At 45.6% G+C, this 14,983-nt stretch overlaps 1 protein-coding gene across 4 annotated transcripts in view; it reads right to left on the bottom strand.

The window, feature by feature from the left end:
• PECAM1 (platelet and endothelial cell adhesion molecule 1) overlaps window positions 1-14,983 on the bottom strand; it is a 55,667-nt gene that overhangs the window by 31,304 nt on the left and 9,380 nt on the right. For all 4 annotated transcript variants that reach the window (XM_026512468.4, XM_026512470.4, XM_026512471.4 and 1 more), the window contains exons 3-7: window positions 13,912-14,205; window positions 9,917-10,228; window positions 6,384-6,659; window positions 1,690-1,950; window positions 172-447 (exon numbers count right to left, since the gene is read on the bottom strand). In XM_026512468.4, the coding sequence (XP_026368253.1) occupies window positions 172-447; window positions 1,690-1,950; window positions 6,384-6,659; window positions 9,917-10,228; window positions 13,912-14,205 (1,419 nt within the window). The remainder of the gene's footprint in view (window positions 1-171; window positions 448-1,689; window positions 1,951-6,383; window positions 6,660-9,916; window positions 10,229-13,911; window positions 14,206-14,983) is intronic.

The following is a 14,983-nucleotide window of genomic DNA, read 5'->3' as shown; positions in this document are numbered from 1 at the left end:
CTTCTGGCCCCATTTACCTGGGCCTTGGTATGTTTTGCCACTTGGATGTTTATGGCCTTTGCACAAGTACCACCCGCTTGTGCGTACAAGCCCCGGGCAACCCCAAACCTCTGAAAGTGTGAAGTAAAGCCCCCAAACCACAGGATTTCTTCCCACAGCACGGCAACTCACCTATCACCTTGACCCGCAGAACTTCACTGACCATTTCGGTATGGGAATGGCAATTATCCACAATACACTGGTACTCTACGTCCTTTGTTGGGTTGTCTTTGAACACTGCAGGCTCATTCGAGTCCATGTCACGGCTCTCCAAAATGTTATTTGCTTTTAAAAGGTGATAAGAAATAGGTGGAGTTCCATTTATGGATTGGCAACTGACTGCAATGGTCTGTCCTTTTATCACCTCGGAGCTGGAGTCATAAAAAATCCTGGGCTTGGAGAGCATTTCTAGAACAACAGAGAAACAACCTGAACAACACTGAAGGCAGAAACAAAACATCCAGCCCAAGAGGGTCCTTTTCCAAACTCTGCTCTTTGCTTCTCTGGCATTTCCATAATTACCTGTCTGTCTTACCTACCTTCTAGGACTATTTTAAGATGGACAGGTAGTGTGTGTGTGTGTGTGTGTGTGTGTGCATGTGGTGACAAGGAGAGGGGAAGCGAATGCTATAAACAAAAAAACGTCACGCAAATTCAAGAAAACCACTACATCCCCCTAAATACGTGTTTATATGTCCATACATCTCACCTACACATGCTCACACACCCGAATGTTGCTGTTGTGTAGAGAATAGACACAAGAAAAGCATAAGAAATATAACTAGTACCCAAACGGATTTGATTTGAAAATTCTCAGTGCCTCAGCCTCTCTTGAGAGTAAACTGCAGGCCTCGAGAAGCAAGAATTCTACTAGGTCCTTATTTAGAAGTTCGCTTATTTATAAAGCTTATAAAATGTTAATGGCCCACAATTGTCTCTTGCGTTATTTCCTTTGGAATTCCACGACGAGAGAGTTGACAAGAGACTATGACGCTGGTTGAGTTGAGACTAAAATCCTGGCTGCAGAAACCACAGCCACAGGTTAAACTGAAGGATGGTGACGGAGCCGCAGCAGAGCACGTGACAGCCTGCCCAGAGCTCCACATTCACTTAGACCCTCCACTCCGAGCGCGGTCCAGGGCCCAGCATCCCCAAGCAGACACTAGTCAGAGATGTGGACTCTGCCTCCATCTTGACCTGTGTTCTAGCCAGGTTTTTCACACACGGTCAGCTCTGAGAAGCATGGCTTTAGGTGGTTCCAGTACCTATATTCTGCCTACCAGAAGACCTAGGCTTGCTGGTCAGCCAGCATATGGATAAAAACCAGGAACTTAGATCCTAACGTTTAGTGTTGAATAAGGAGTGTTTCTTCCCTGACCTTTGGAGTGGGTGCCGGTTCCAGCAGCCAGAATCTTGACAGCTCGGCCACATCACCAGCATGCAGCCACAATAAAGCCATGAACTTGACTTTTGTCTGAGCAGGAATACCCACTTGTTTGGTCTCTTGAGTTCACTGCTCTCTCTTTCCCCCAAGTTCTTCCCCTGCCTCCGTCTGATCTGTCTTCAGCCTGGAGAGGATGGCAGCTGGTGATAAACCGCCTCTGTCTCATCCCACCCCAAGACTCTCTGAGCCAGTGAGGATGTACCCACCACACACGGTTATCTGGACTCCGCTGCTTCTCTTGACCACCTTGCCCATGCTTGCGTTGCAGATATATATTCCACTGTCCCTCGCTGAGGCGATCCTGGTGAAATTTTGAGATTCTGACACAACTGTGTTTTCCTTCTGGATGGTGAAGTTGGCTGGTGGTGCTCCTGGTGGTGCTCCTGGAATGGAGCACCACAGGTTTAGGCTTTCTCCCTGGTCCAGACGGGTGGCGGAAGATTCCAGCTTTGGCTTGGAAAATAGCTCTGAAAAACCAGTGAGTGAAAGGGGGTGAGATGTTTCTGGGCACCACTCCCACAGCCCCCTTCCAGAAAGGGGAAAAAAAGAGAATCAGGAAAGGACTCTCACAGGAAGCTATCCAGGCAAACAGGGAGTGTTCTAAGCAAAGGAACAGGCCTGGCAGGAAGGAGCACCTGAAAGTTCAGGCATCCTGGAACATAGTGGGAGCAGAAGCAGCCAGAGGAAGACCTACAGATCTTGAAGGACCTTGGGAACCACCTAAAGAAGGTAAATTGTATCCTAGGGCCAATGGGAACCATGGAGAGTTTGGGTCAGGGGAATGGCATCAGACGTGTGTTAAAGGGAGATATCTGGAAGGAGAAGGGATGGAGTTGAAGGAGCCCAGACCGGAAGCAGGAGGGATGTAATGCAGGCTTGAAGCAGAGTGAGAGTGTGAGGTTGGGGAGAAGTGGCAGCTGGCCCCCATCCCTCCCGCACTTCCCACAGAGAAAGATGAAGATGACACCTGAAGCCTCCCGAGGTTGAGTGTTTTGTAAGCCAGAACATTCTATGCCACTTTAAGGAGTCACTAGTACCGTAATTGAGGTTGAATGTCAACAGCAGTAAAGACAGAAGTTGACTTTTCTGGCATCTCCTTATTTAAATATTCCCTGAAATACATCAAGATTTTGTAGTTATGGAATATGTCTTTATTTTCAGCTGCTGGGAAATTACTAATTAACTACTTAACCACTGCAAAGACTTGGTCCTTCGTGTATGCATGTGCACTCTGGCTTCAAGATTATGGCCTTTGATGCAGAAGGAAGAAGGGAGTCAGTAATTTTTAAAGATTTTATTTATTTATTTGAGAAAGAGAGCACACATGCAAGCAAGCATGAGCAGTGGGGGCATGAGGGGGGCAAAGGGAGAAGTAGAACCCCTGCTGAGCAGGGAGCCCAACATGGGGCTCAATCCCAGGATCCTGAGATCAAACCCAAACCAAAGGCAGATGCTCAACTAACTGAGCCACCCAGGCGCCCCAGGAGTCAGTAATTTTTTTTTTTAAGATTTTATTTATTTATTTGACAGAGAGACAGACAGCCAGCGAGAGAGGGAACACAAGCAGAGGAAGTGGGAGAGGAAGAAGCAGGCTCATAGCGGAGCAGGGAGCCCGATGCGGGGCTCGATCCCAGGACCCTGGGATCATGCCCTGAGCCAAAGGCAGACGCTTAACGACTGAGCCACCCAGGTGCCCCAGGAGTCAGTAATTTTTGAGACTATCTGCATATTGAGAAAGGAACAGAGACCCAAACTTCCTCTTAGGAAAGCTTCTTAGACTAGAGGTTTGAGAATGCAGCCAGGAGTCAGGGAATCAAATTCTACCTTTGGTTCTAAATTTACCTGCCACACAGGTTTGGGGATACCGATCAACACTGTCATTGTCATTGATGTTACATAGCTATGAAAGTCATTTCCATCATAATCAGTTCCCAATGCTTTCCTAGTTTCCTCAATAAAATCAAATAAAACTTCAAGTAAGGTGGTAGCCCAATAATTAATTCATATTTTATTAAGACACATTCCATCCTTCCTTCCACATAAGCATTGACTTATCTGATTTCGGAGCACCATCAAAAGCTCTAGATTAGGAGTGGGGAAAAGGAACCAAAGAGAGACATCCTAAAATGCCTTACAATTTCATTGGGTGGATACCAAAAATTGTGAAAAATTGACTTAGCAAGAATCCCAAAGAAATGACTCTCTGTTTGAAAATATGTGAACAAAAATGTAAAAAGTAGAAACCATCCTGCAAAAGTAGGTGCAAGATGGTTTAGAATTAGGAATGAAATGTTAGGGAACAAAGTCCATTTCTAAAGGGCGTAATATAACAGACTGGCAGGACCATCATGAAGACTAATAAGGATTATCTTTTATTTGCTCATTGAATGAATATTTATTGAGCTCCTACAATGTGCCAGGCTCTGTTTTAAATATCAACAATGTAAGGTGAATTGAACCCCAGACTTGGTCTTTCGAGATCTTACTCAGAGTGGTGGTGGCAGATGCTAGATCTTTGCAGGGACTGCTGACATAAAGAAGGGAAGAGAGTGTGGTGGGAACTGAGGTGTGACGATGGGACTCTCCTGGGGGAGCCTGGAGGGAGATCTGGGGCTTGGTACTTAAGGACAGCATAAGTTTTTCAGTGGCCAAGGGGAAAGTGTGGTCTAGGTAGAGTGGGATGGATATTGGGAAGGGGATGGGGCCAAAGTGAAGGATCATGACCATGCAGGAGTTTAAGCCCATGAATAGTGAAGTCCATATTAGAAGGGCTTCTCCTACAGATGGTTGAAGAATAAACTGGAACAGAGATTCTCCAGGACATGCCTGCAATAGATAATTCTGGTATGAGGGCCAGTGTTAGGATGTGATTACAGATATAAGAAGACAAGACAGAGTTGAGAGACCTGGCAACACCGGGTGACAGATTGGATCTGAAAAGGTGGACAGTGGGGGGCAGGGTGAAGGTATCTTTTCTATCCGAGGACAAAGGACGAATTCAATGATTTCTATCTTCATAAAAGTATTGTGAGCTGCTAACATCACTATATAGAGCCATTGACAGTGAGGCTTGATAGCAACAGGGGTGTGGATAACCAGATGTATAAGTGGGCCTGGAGACATTTCCAAAGGCGTGATAGGACTTGAACATGAGGATGCTTGCCTGCCAGCCCTGGTGTGGCTCAGTTAGCTCTGTGTGGAAAAGGCACAGCTCGGGATCACAGAGCACTCAGGCTGAAGGGATGGGAAGGGCAGGGTGAGTGTTAACACTCTGCTATCTTGGGCCAGGGAGATTGATCTACTGAATGACTCGCATCCCCGACATAATACAGACTTCTGGGTGTGGGTGATCACCTACAACAGTAGTACCTTAGGGACCAATGATGCTTTATGCTTTCCTAAAGTAGCCTGGCCCGAGGGGTAAGAATGCTGCTCTGACTGATGCAAGAGTCAGTTGGTTCACCACTTGGTCCCTGTTGCTCTCACAGCAGTATGCCCGTCCTTTATTGTACTTGTTCATGACATGGCATGCGAATGGTCTATTTATGTCTGTGAATTCTTCAAGGGCAAAGCCTGACCTTAGACAACTGTCTATCCCCAATAAGTTGCCCACCATAAAGAAGGTACTCAATGTATGTTGAATTGAATACTTTTTTCTAACGAAATAGTATGTCTTATCAGTGAAAAACATCGTGTACCATCAAGATATTTGTCATTATCAATGACAAATTGCTAGTACACACTAGAGACCAGCAGGATCCAGCACATATGCCAGTCACCCAGTTGGGAAGTTGGCAGCCGACCTGTGATCCTGTGGATTGTCCCTGTGACTCCACACTCAATGTTAGACACTTAGACTTTCAGTAAATGACGGAATGAATGAACACCTTCATTTGGCAACCAAGAAGTGCTGACTCTCTCTGCCCTCGGAAACCCTGTCACCCAATGTTCATTCATTCATCCAACAAATATGTATTGAAGTCCTACTATGTGCCAGGCACATAGGTGTTAAGGACATAGCACTGAATAAAATAGGAAATGTCCCTGCTCTCATCAGCTTGCATTCTAGTGCCTAGATACATGCAACATACAGGAAGAGGGAGGGTATATTTCTTTTGGCAATAGGTACTATGGAGAGAAGTAAATCCAGGAAAGGGGGAAAAGAGTCCAATAGAACTTTTAAGTGCATAGGTCTGGAAGTCAAATGGACCTGGGGATGACTCTTGTTCTGCCTTCTGGTAACCCTGTGATCGCTGGGTGAGTGACCTAACATCGGAGCCTCAGTTTCCATATCCATAAATGCAGAATCACAATACCTATCTCATAGCATTGTTATGAGCATGAACTGAAAATGTAGGTAAACCAGTCATATAGTGTTCAACAAAAGGAATTATTACTATTGTTTTTGAATTTATTAGTCCTTTTTCACTCCTGACCCTGTCTTAGCACCCATGTCTGGGATCTAGCCTGGTGCTTGGCACAGAGGAAAGATAAACGTGGTATGATAATAGACATACCAGCTAACATTCACAGAGTGCTTCTTCTGTATGAAGTTCTTTATAGCAAGTCATGTCACTTAGTCATTGTAATAGTCCTACAGGCTGAGTGCTGTCATTTTCCCCAGCTCATAGAGTTGTGCCACAGAGAAGCTCAGTAGCTCGCCTAAGGTCACTGAAGTAGTGAGTGACAGTGTTAGGATTTGATGCCAGAGCTTGCACACTCAACCACCACAGCTAACTGCTTACCGGCTCTGCACTGGCTTTTCCCCTTGAGCACCACACCCCCACCATCATTCAGACAAGAAGGAGTAGAAGTATCGGCCCTCCCTGGCCATTCTGGATTCCAGCATGGTGGCTTCTTGAGCCGGCCCTATTCCCACAGCCTCCAGCAGCAGCCCTACCTGTTATGTTGACCACGATGCTGCTGACCTTGGATATCCGGCTGGCTTCCACTTTGCACGTGTAGTTGCCATTGTGCTCCACCATGGCCATCACCGAGTAGGTGGCCTCGTTGCCATGCCTCTTGTAGGCTACAATTGCCTTGTCCTTCTGGATTATGATTTCCGGAAACGCTTGCACCAGATGCGTCACTTGAATGGTGCACCTAATGTGAAGCTGATCTCCTTCTGTGATCACTCCTTCGGGGCTGACGTGGAATTTGGGATTAGAGAAGGATTCTACAAGAAGAGGACAAAATGGTTGGACTCAGGTTCAAACCTGGGCGGGGTGGGGGGTGGGGTGGGAAGAGGCACTTCTGTCCTCCCTTTTTTTGCTTTTTGTTGCCAACCACTGTTCTTTCTTATTAACTAAAAAAATTCAATCTTTCCTCCCCAAAGCCTTCTCCCAAATTGCTCTGATAACTTCTCACTTCTCCCTTCTCATTCATTCTCACATCTTCAGCCTTCTTAACTGCAATCCTCCCTTGAGCTTCCCCAAGGCAAAACCAGGTTCTCTAGATCTCATCTGCAGAATCTTCTTCAAATGACCTCAAAAATAATCAGAGCATTAGAAACAGACTCTCGCCCCAGCCCACAAAGAATTGTCTAGGTTCTTCTCACACCCTTTCACGGAACTATGGCATTTCAGTATAAATATTCCATAGCTTTCAGAAGTGGCAATGATGTCGACTGTGCCACTTCAAGGAAATGCACATTTAAATAACAATATGCCCCCACCCAAAAGTGATTTCTTTTTTTTTTTTTTTTAAAGATTTTATTTATTTATTCGACAGAGATAGAGACAGCCAGCGAGAGAGGGAACACAAGCAGGGGCAGTGGGAGAGGAAGAAGCAGGCTCATAACGGAGGAGCCTGATGTGGGGCTCGATCCCAGAACGCCGGGATCACGCCCTGAGCCGAAGACAGACGCTTAACCGCTGTGCCACCCAGGCGCCCCCCAAAAGTGATTTCTAGTCTATTCTATTGTTTTTTTAATGCTGGCCTTGACTGACTAAATTTCATGACTCATGCAGTTTGAAAAACACTGCTTTCATAAAGTATGGGTCAAATGCTAGGGCATGGGATCTTCAGGAGATGGTTAAGAGAAGTAGGGACAAACCTTTGCTTCTGCAAAACAAACAAATTTCAGAGCATTAGAGTACACACACAGATTGCCAACTATGCAAAATCAGATGGGACTTTTAAAAACGCCAAAAGTGGATTTAGAGTCCTATTCTTTAATTCGTTAGTTTTTGGTTTTGTTTTTTTTACTGCAAAGTCATTTAACTTCACAAGAAATAGCTATCATTAAAAAAAAAAAAAAGTCTGTTTTCCTGAACAAAAAAGAGAGGATATTTTTTAGGACACTTAACAACTGCTCTCTGGAGAAGCATAATAATCACGAAAGTGTTTTTTTCTTATCTCTTAATTAACTCCAGATGCACCAGAGATCTAAATGCGGAAAAACACACAAACTTATTGAAAACAGTAAGGGCAAACATAGGTGCATTCTTACTTTACTAATTTTTTAAAGATTTGTTTATTTGAGAGAGAGAGAGAGAGAGAGAGAGAGAGCACGTGCGCAGGTGGGAGGGGCATAGGGAGAGAGAGGGGCTCAACCTCATGACCCTGAGATCACGACCCTGAGATCATGACCTCAGCTGAAACCAAGAGTCAGTCACTTAACCGAGTAAGTCGCCCAGGTGCCCCTACTTTAAAAATCCTTAGTAAGTTTTAGGTGTGAATCATGAAACTGAGATGCCAGAAAGAAAAAGATGGATAGATTCGATTAAATAAAGATGAAACACTTCTGCCTGAAAAGCTCATCATAAAGACAAACGACGATCTTGGGGAAATATTTGCATAGTACTCCACAAAGAGCCAATGCCTTTAATTTATAAAAGACTCAAACAAATCAATCAGAAATAGTAAAAATGGGCCAAGTGTATATGAACAGGCAGTTTATGGGGGGAAAGGTAAGAGGCCAATAAACACAAAGAGCATACTCAACCTCAGTAAAGACCAAAGAAATAGAAATCATAAGAACAATGATATCAGACTGGCAAAAATAAAGAAAGTGGATAATACTCTGTGAGAGTAAGGATGTGGGCAAATAAACACCAGCAACCCCTTTGACAGAAATGTTCAACCATTCTGAGGAGTGCTTTGGCCATAGACATCAATATTAAAAGTGCACAAAACATTTGAATCAACAATTTGACTGCCAGGAATCAACTTCAAAAATAGAAATGAAGCAAAATACTTGCAAAACTACACAAATAATAAGTGTGTGTATTCCAGGATTGTTTTAATAGCAAAAAACTGGGAAAATACCTAAATGTCTATCACTGGAAAAATGAGGTAAATCATGGTACGTCCCTCCAGTAGGATTCTGAGAGGCCACCAAAAGGACCGAGGTCTGTATGTCTTGATATGGACAAAAGTCCGTAACATACTGTTAAGGAAAAGTTATAAAATAGTACGTTTGACAGGTTGTATTTTTGTCAGAACAAAGAAAAATAAAACAAAAATTGTGTGTGTATGTGAGCATATAAGCAGAACAAGTCTGGGACCATACAAGTGACTTTCTCTGAGTAGTGGTGCTATGATGATTGTCACTTCATCCTTTATATTGTACCGTATTTTCGGAAAACTGAACCCACACCACGTATTATCATCATAAAAATATTATAGATGCATGTTATCATCCCTGTAGATATGTGTACGTATATCCATACAAAACGGGTGGGGGTGAAGTAGGTACCACAAGCAGAAGGGTATTTATGACAAACCTTGGGGCGCCTACAGATAAGACCTGAGGCTATCTGCACTACAGTGTGCCTTCCCTTGACTCTTCCTGGCTCATGAGTCCTGTCCCGTCCTGCGGGCTGCCTGTCCCGGAGCTCCCTTCATCCGGGACACACACACACCCAGGCTTCCCTCTGCTATGGCCTTTCTCTCTGGAGAGCACGCCTCAGGCCACCTCATTGGTTTCTTATTTGTCCAACGTCTCGGTGATGAGGGGTGGGTAGAAGAGGGGAGTCCTTTATCTCATGTGGGAGGCAAAGGCTGAGGACCTGGACCCCCTTCCCTCCCGATTCCTCCAGACTCTACCTCCTGGCGTCTGTCTGACCCACACTGGCTTAAAGCTATAGTTTCCACAATGCATCGCTTCCCTGAGTCATGGCCAGTGGTTTAAAAAACTGTAGTAGAATAGAACAGAAAATTCCAAAATGTCCCATATATTAAGATGATTTGTGAAACTTTTGTTTGGGAAATTCTACACACACACACACCAACACACACACACACACACACACACACACACACACATTTTAAACGATGAACATAAGCCTTTAAGTGGTTAAGAACGGTCTTGAGAAAAGCAGCCCAGCCAGAAAATCCCAGCCCCCCTTTCCGAATTCGGGGCTCTTTCTCTCCATCCCCAACCAGCAAACCAGAAAGAGTGATTTTTAGAAAGGAGGGTAGGACTCTGACCCGTCACGGTGACCAGTTCACTCTTGATGGCTCTCGAGTACTCCATGCGGTTCTCAGAAAAGATCGTGGCTTGGCACTGGAAGTATATAACATGGTCCTGTTCCTCCACTGAGAATTCCAGCATCACAAAATTCTGGTTGTATGAACTTTTTTTTTTCTCTCTTTTTTGCTTGAAACCGTTTGCGTGTAGTTTGAGTTTTTCGACTGTGAAATGTATTGGGGGCTTTTCCTCGGGGACCGAACAATTGACCATCACGACCCCGCCTTCTATTGCCTCTCTCTTGTCCAGTGTCACTCTGGGATCAGACACTCCTTGGGGGAAGAGAAAGTCCATTAGTATCAGGTTGCTATAGCTATGCAAGCCTCCCTCAGCCGTGTCACTGTGCTGGACCCACCTGAGGGTCTTCTGTTTGTTCCCAGACCTCAGAGCTACCTACCAGGTAATTATTGAGCCTGTACGGGCCTAGAGCTCTACCAGCTACTCTGAAAAATACGAAGTACGTTTAAGAGGCAGTTGATGCTTTCAAAGTTTATAAACCCATAGGGAAGACTTCCCAGCTGATACAATTAAAGACAAAACCAAACAGCCCGTATCTATTAGCATTACTGTGGTTGTTGTTATAATTTATTGACTGCCAGCCTCAGCTAGGATTGACTTTATATCCATGACCTCATGTTCATTCTCATAATAAATCTCCTGGGTGGGCATGAAAGATAAAATTGTGCCTATTTTACAGATGAAGGTGAAGCTCAGAGAGGTGCAAGATTCACCCAAAAGCTCATAGCCATCAAGCCCCAGAACTGAGATTCAACTCCAGGTCTGTCTGACCCCAAAGCCAGAAGTTGGGGTGGGTGTGGGAGGTGGGAGAGAGGAAGGATACATTGCCACCCGGTTCAAAAAAGTAAAGCTGAAAATACGTAAGTATCAGAATGTGTTGCAGAGATAATGAGTGATGGAACAGTCAGGAAAAAAAGGAGGCCCTCTTTGCCTGGGGGATCAAAGAAGATTCTAGAAGGAACAGGGCCTGAGGGCAATCTTGGAGGAAGGGTGTTATTTGGACAGATGAGATAGGCTGGGGGCTAAGGACAGGCATTTCAGGGTGCACATGCATGGGGACATTCCTTGTGTCAAGAAATGTGAGGGACTTTTCCGGATGGCCATCTAGAGCAAAGAAAAGGGTAAGGGGGGAAGGTATATTAGATGGTGAGCCAGGGTCAGATAAGGGGGTATTAGGAGGGTCTGGCTGAGACTAGATGTCTTGTCCAGGCTCTTGGCTCTGGTGATCACGAGCTCCACCTTAAGAGTCAAACAGACTAGCTTATATCGTAAACCTGCCACCTCACTCAGTTGCTTGTGACTCTTACGAATCATTGTTTCGACACACCCAGTTTGGAGATAACAGGCGTCGTCTTGGGAAGGTGACCTATATTGTATTCATACCACTATTGTCATCTATGGTGACAGCTGTTTATGAAAGAATTCCCGTTTCACGCTGATCTCCCCAAAGGAAGGGATCCTGTCTTCCTCGTTGTTGGGTCCTCAGCCTGGCTCAGAGTGGGACTCAATAAATGTTTAATGAATGAATGAATGGCCTTTTGTCTACCTCAAAGACCTTAATAATGCTTAAGAGTTAGGCCAATTTTGGGGGCGCCTGGGTGGCACAGTGGTTAAGTGTCTGCCTTCAGCTCAGGGAGTGATCCCAGCGTTCTGGGATTGAGTCCCACGTCAGGCTCTTCTGCTGGGAGCCTGCTTCTTCCTTTCCCAATCCCCCTGCTTGTGTTCCCTCTCTCGCTGGCTGCCTCTATCTCTGTCAAATAAATAAATAAAATCTTAAAAAAAAAAAAAGAGGCCAATTTTGGAGTTCAAGAGACCTTGGTTCTAACCAGCTTTGCGTTGGAGCAACTCCGAGGCACGAACATGCCGCTCAAACTCTCTGAGCCCGTGTCTGCCCCTGGAAATGGGGAGAACCACGTTTGGCTCCCAGTGCTACTGCAGCAGTTCAATGAAATGTGTGTAAAGCACGTCCAACTGTTGACTTCATGAGGGCCTAATAAGGGGGGCAGTTCTTACCACTGGAAGTGACAATAATGCGAAGGACTGCTCTGATGACCAACATGAGCACAAAAATGAAGAAATGACAGTCATGGCGGCCACTGTCAAGGAAGTACGGGCTCACCTTCCTAACACTAGCCATTCAATCATCCAAGTTTGAAGAAAAATTACCCTGAGTGTCAAAAGCCTGCCAGCATATTTCTTTTCAACAACATTCCCCAAATTCAGCCTGTCAATCTTTCCTCGTCACTCAAGTCAATACCAAGACCTGTTGGTTCGGGAGGCCCCATCCTCAGTGGGGACAGAGAAGGGCTGGTCTTCATCCCTGTGGCTATTGCCCCTGGTGACACTAAGGGATGTCCAGCCAGCGATGCCCCTGATTGTCCATAGGATACCCACGGAGGAATTGGCCTGAAGGAGGAGGATGTCATGCTCCCCCATGGGAGCCTCAAGGACTGACAAAGAAGTGGCCAGAGATTGTATGCTCATGAAAGGAAAATGCCCCTGAACATTTGCCCATGGGTTCTTCCTGCTTCTTGCATGCTGGAAGGGTTATCCCTTTCTAAGGATGGCCTGGCAGAGCACCTCGCACATTCATTCGTTCAGTTCTTGGTTACTGAGCACACTTCACTGTTATCACAGTGAATCCTCAAAACAAAACAATCTTTAGGGGTCCGTGTAACTACCTAGTGATCTCTATTTTAGAGACGGGAATGAAGACTCCGAAGGTTGGGGGATCTGACCGAGGGGATACGGTGCTTTCTCAGCCTCTGTTCTTCTATCCTTGCTACACTCCACTTCTCTGCCTTTGCTCCACGTCACCGGCAAGCAAACTCCTACACGATCCTCTGTATCTGGACCCGATGTCCCTTCCTCCAGGAAGCCAGCCTAACTTCCCCAGGAGGAATTGTTCCCTTGCACTTTTGTGCTCCCTAAGACACTCAGATCATATGACTATTAGACTGTAATTATTTTTGTAAACGTTTCTCTTCCCCACCAGACAGCAACGGCCTCCAGAGCCAGCCCTGACCTGATGCATTGTCACGTCTTGCACCTGGTTTTCTTCTGACTTGCAGCCTTGGGAAATGCTTCTTGAGGGAGTAAATCCCTGACTGGACGGATGGAATCCTATATCTCTGAACCCAAATTCCCCACGATTTCCCTCGTTTCTCCACTTGTACTTCCCTTTTTCATCTGTTTAAGTTATTCCATGATCATTTATGGTGTGCCTACTATGAGCCAGATTCTTTGTTCAAGATACAAAAGTGGACAAAACCCCATCTCTTTCCTTGTGATCGCACATTCCAGAACAGCAGACGCGTGTGCAAGAAACACTTCCAATACAGTGGAATAGTAACTGCCATTTATTGGGAACTTATTATGTGCTGGAAATTACACTAAGCACTTTACCTAAGAGATGTCTTCTAATCCTACCAATAACTCCCCAAGCTGGGCATTACTATTATCTTCATTTCACGGATGAGAATTTTAAAGTTTAGAGAGGCTGAGGGACTTGCCCAAACTGGACTCCAGGCAGCAGCCAATGTCAACACTCAGCCTATGGCCTTTCTACAAATACCACTGAATGTGGAGATTGCATAAGAGCTGTGAGCACCAGGACCCTGAGGCTGATCTATTTTGCTTGGGAAAGTGTCAGAGAAAAGATCATCGAGTTGAGTCTTAAAGGAGGAAAAGCAGTTCATAAGGAGAGGGGAGGAAGAAGGGTATTCCCAGGAGAGGCAATAGCATATGCAAAGGCAAGGAGACGAGAGATAGCCTGGCATATTGGGAGCAGTCTAACGCCTACATTTTCAGGTTAGGAAAATGCCAGGCGGGGGAGCGAGAAGGGCGGGGCCAGTATTACCAGCCATTCCATGACTGTTCTTGCTACCGCGTCCGCTATCGCACATCTGCTTGAGCTCGTTCAGATGCAGGGACTCACCTTTCACCCACACCTGGTACTCCGAGGTGGTTTTCTCCTTGTTGTTCAGAATCACGGTGCATTTATATGTCCCCGCATCATAGACCCGGGCTTGGGGAATGAAATAACTCTCGGTGGTCTCCATGGAGGAGACATTGTGAAACAGCACGTCATCCTTATAGAAGAGCACCCAGTGCTGAGGCTTGATGTACGAGGTGGTGCTGATGTCCACGACGCACTGCAGGGTCAGGTTCTCCCCGTTCTGCACCTCCTGTCCGGGCAGGATCTCCATGTAGACGTGGTTGATGGTGAAAGCTAGATGCCAAGGGAAGGAGAGCAGACGCAACTGTTATCTCAGAAACATCACCCCGCTGTCCTTTACCACATCGGATCGGTATGATCACATCCTCTGCAGTGGAGCGTCCAGGGGTCCCCAGGCTCCCAGGGACCATGCAGGCGATGACTGTGTGTGTGCCCACTCTCGAGGAGGCGCTCTCTCCAACGTTGGGAGCTGGGGTTGGGAGCTACTGCGTCTGGTGTGCTCCGCGAGCCTCCTGTCTCATCAACTTCCATGAAGCGTGAATAGAACAATCATGAGATTAGAAGCATTTTATTGAAATCTGTGAATGGCTAGTACAGTCAAATATGTCCAAACTCCCAAAGGCAGAGGATATGATGTCTATGTGAAAACCCCAAGGAGCCTACAGAGAGGTCATTTGAAATAATGCAAGTTGAGAAAGGTGGATGGGGAGCATTAATATTAAAAAAATCAGGATAGTGGTCACTTCGGAAGGGAAGAGGGGGATAGGATTAGGAATACACAGAAAGATAGAGTGTTGGTGAAGTTATCATTTTAGCGTTGGGTGCTGGGCTCACGTGAACTCATTATGTTACTAAAAGCATGCACAGATAAATAAAACAAAAGTAAACTGTGCACAGATCAAGGATGAGTGTATGTTATGAACCAGGGGTTATAATCGATCCAATTCTGTGCACCTGCGACCCCAAAAACACAATGTATTTTCTGCATGAGAAAAAGATACTGTGTAAAGTCTCTTTCCCATTCTTTTCCCATCCACCCAGTTCCCACCTC

This window comes from Ursus arctos, unplaced genomic scaffold, assembly GCF_023065955.2.
Source record: "Ursus arctos isolate Adak ecotype North America unplaced genomic scaffold, UrsArc2.0 scaffold_24, whole genome shotgun sequence".
Taxonomy (NCBI): Eukaryota; Metazoa; Chordata; class Mammalia; order Carnivora; family Ursidae; genus Ursus; species Ursus arctos.
This window is presented reverse-complemented; position numbering and strand designations above follow the sequence as displayed.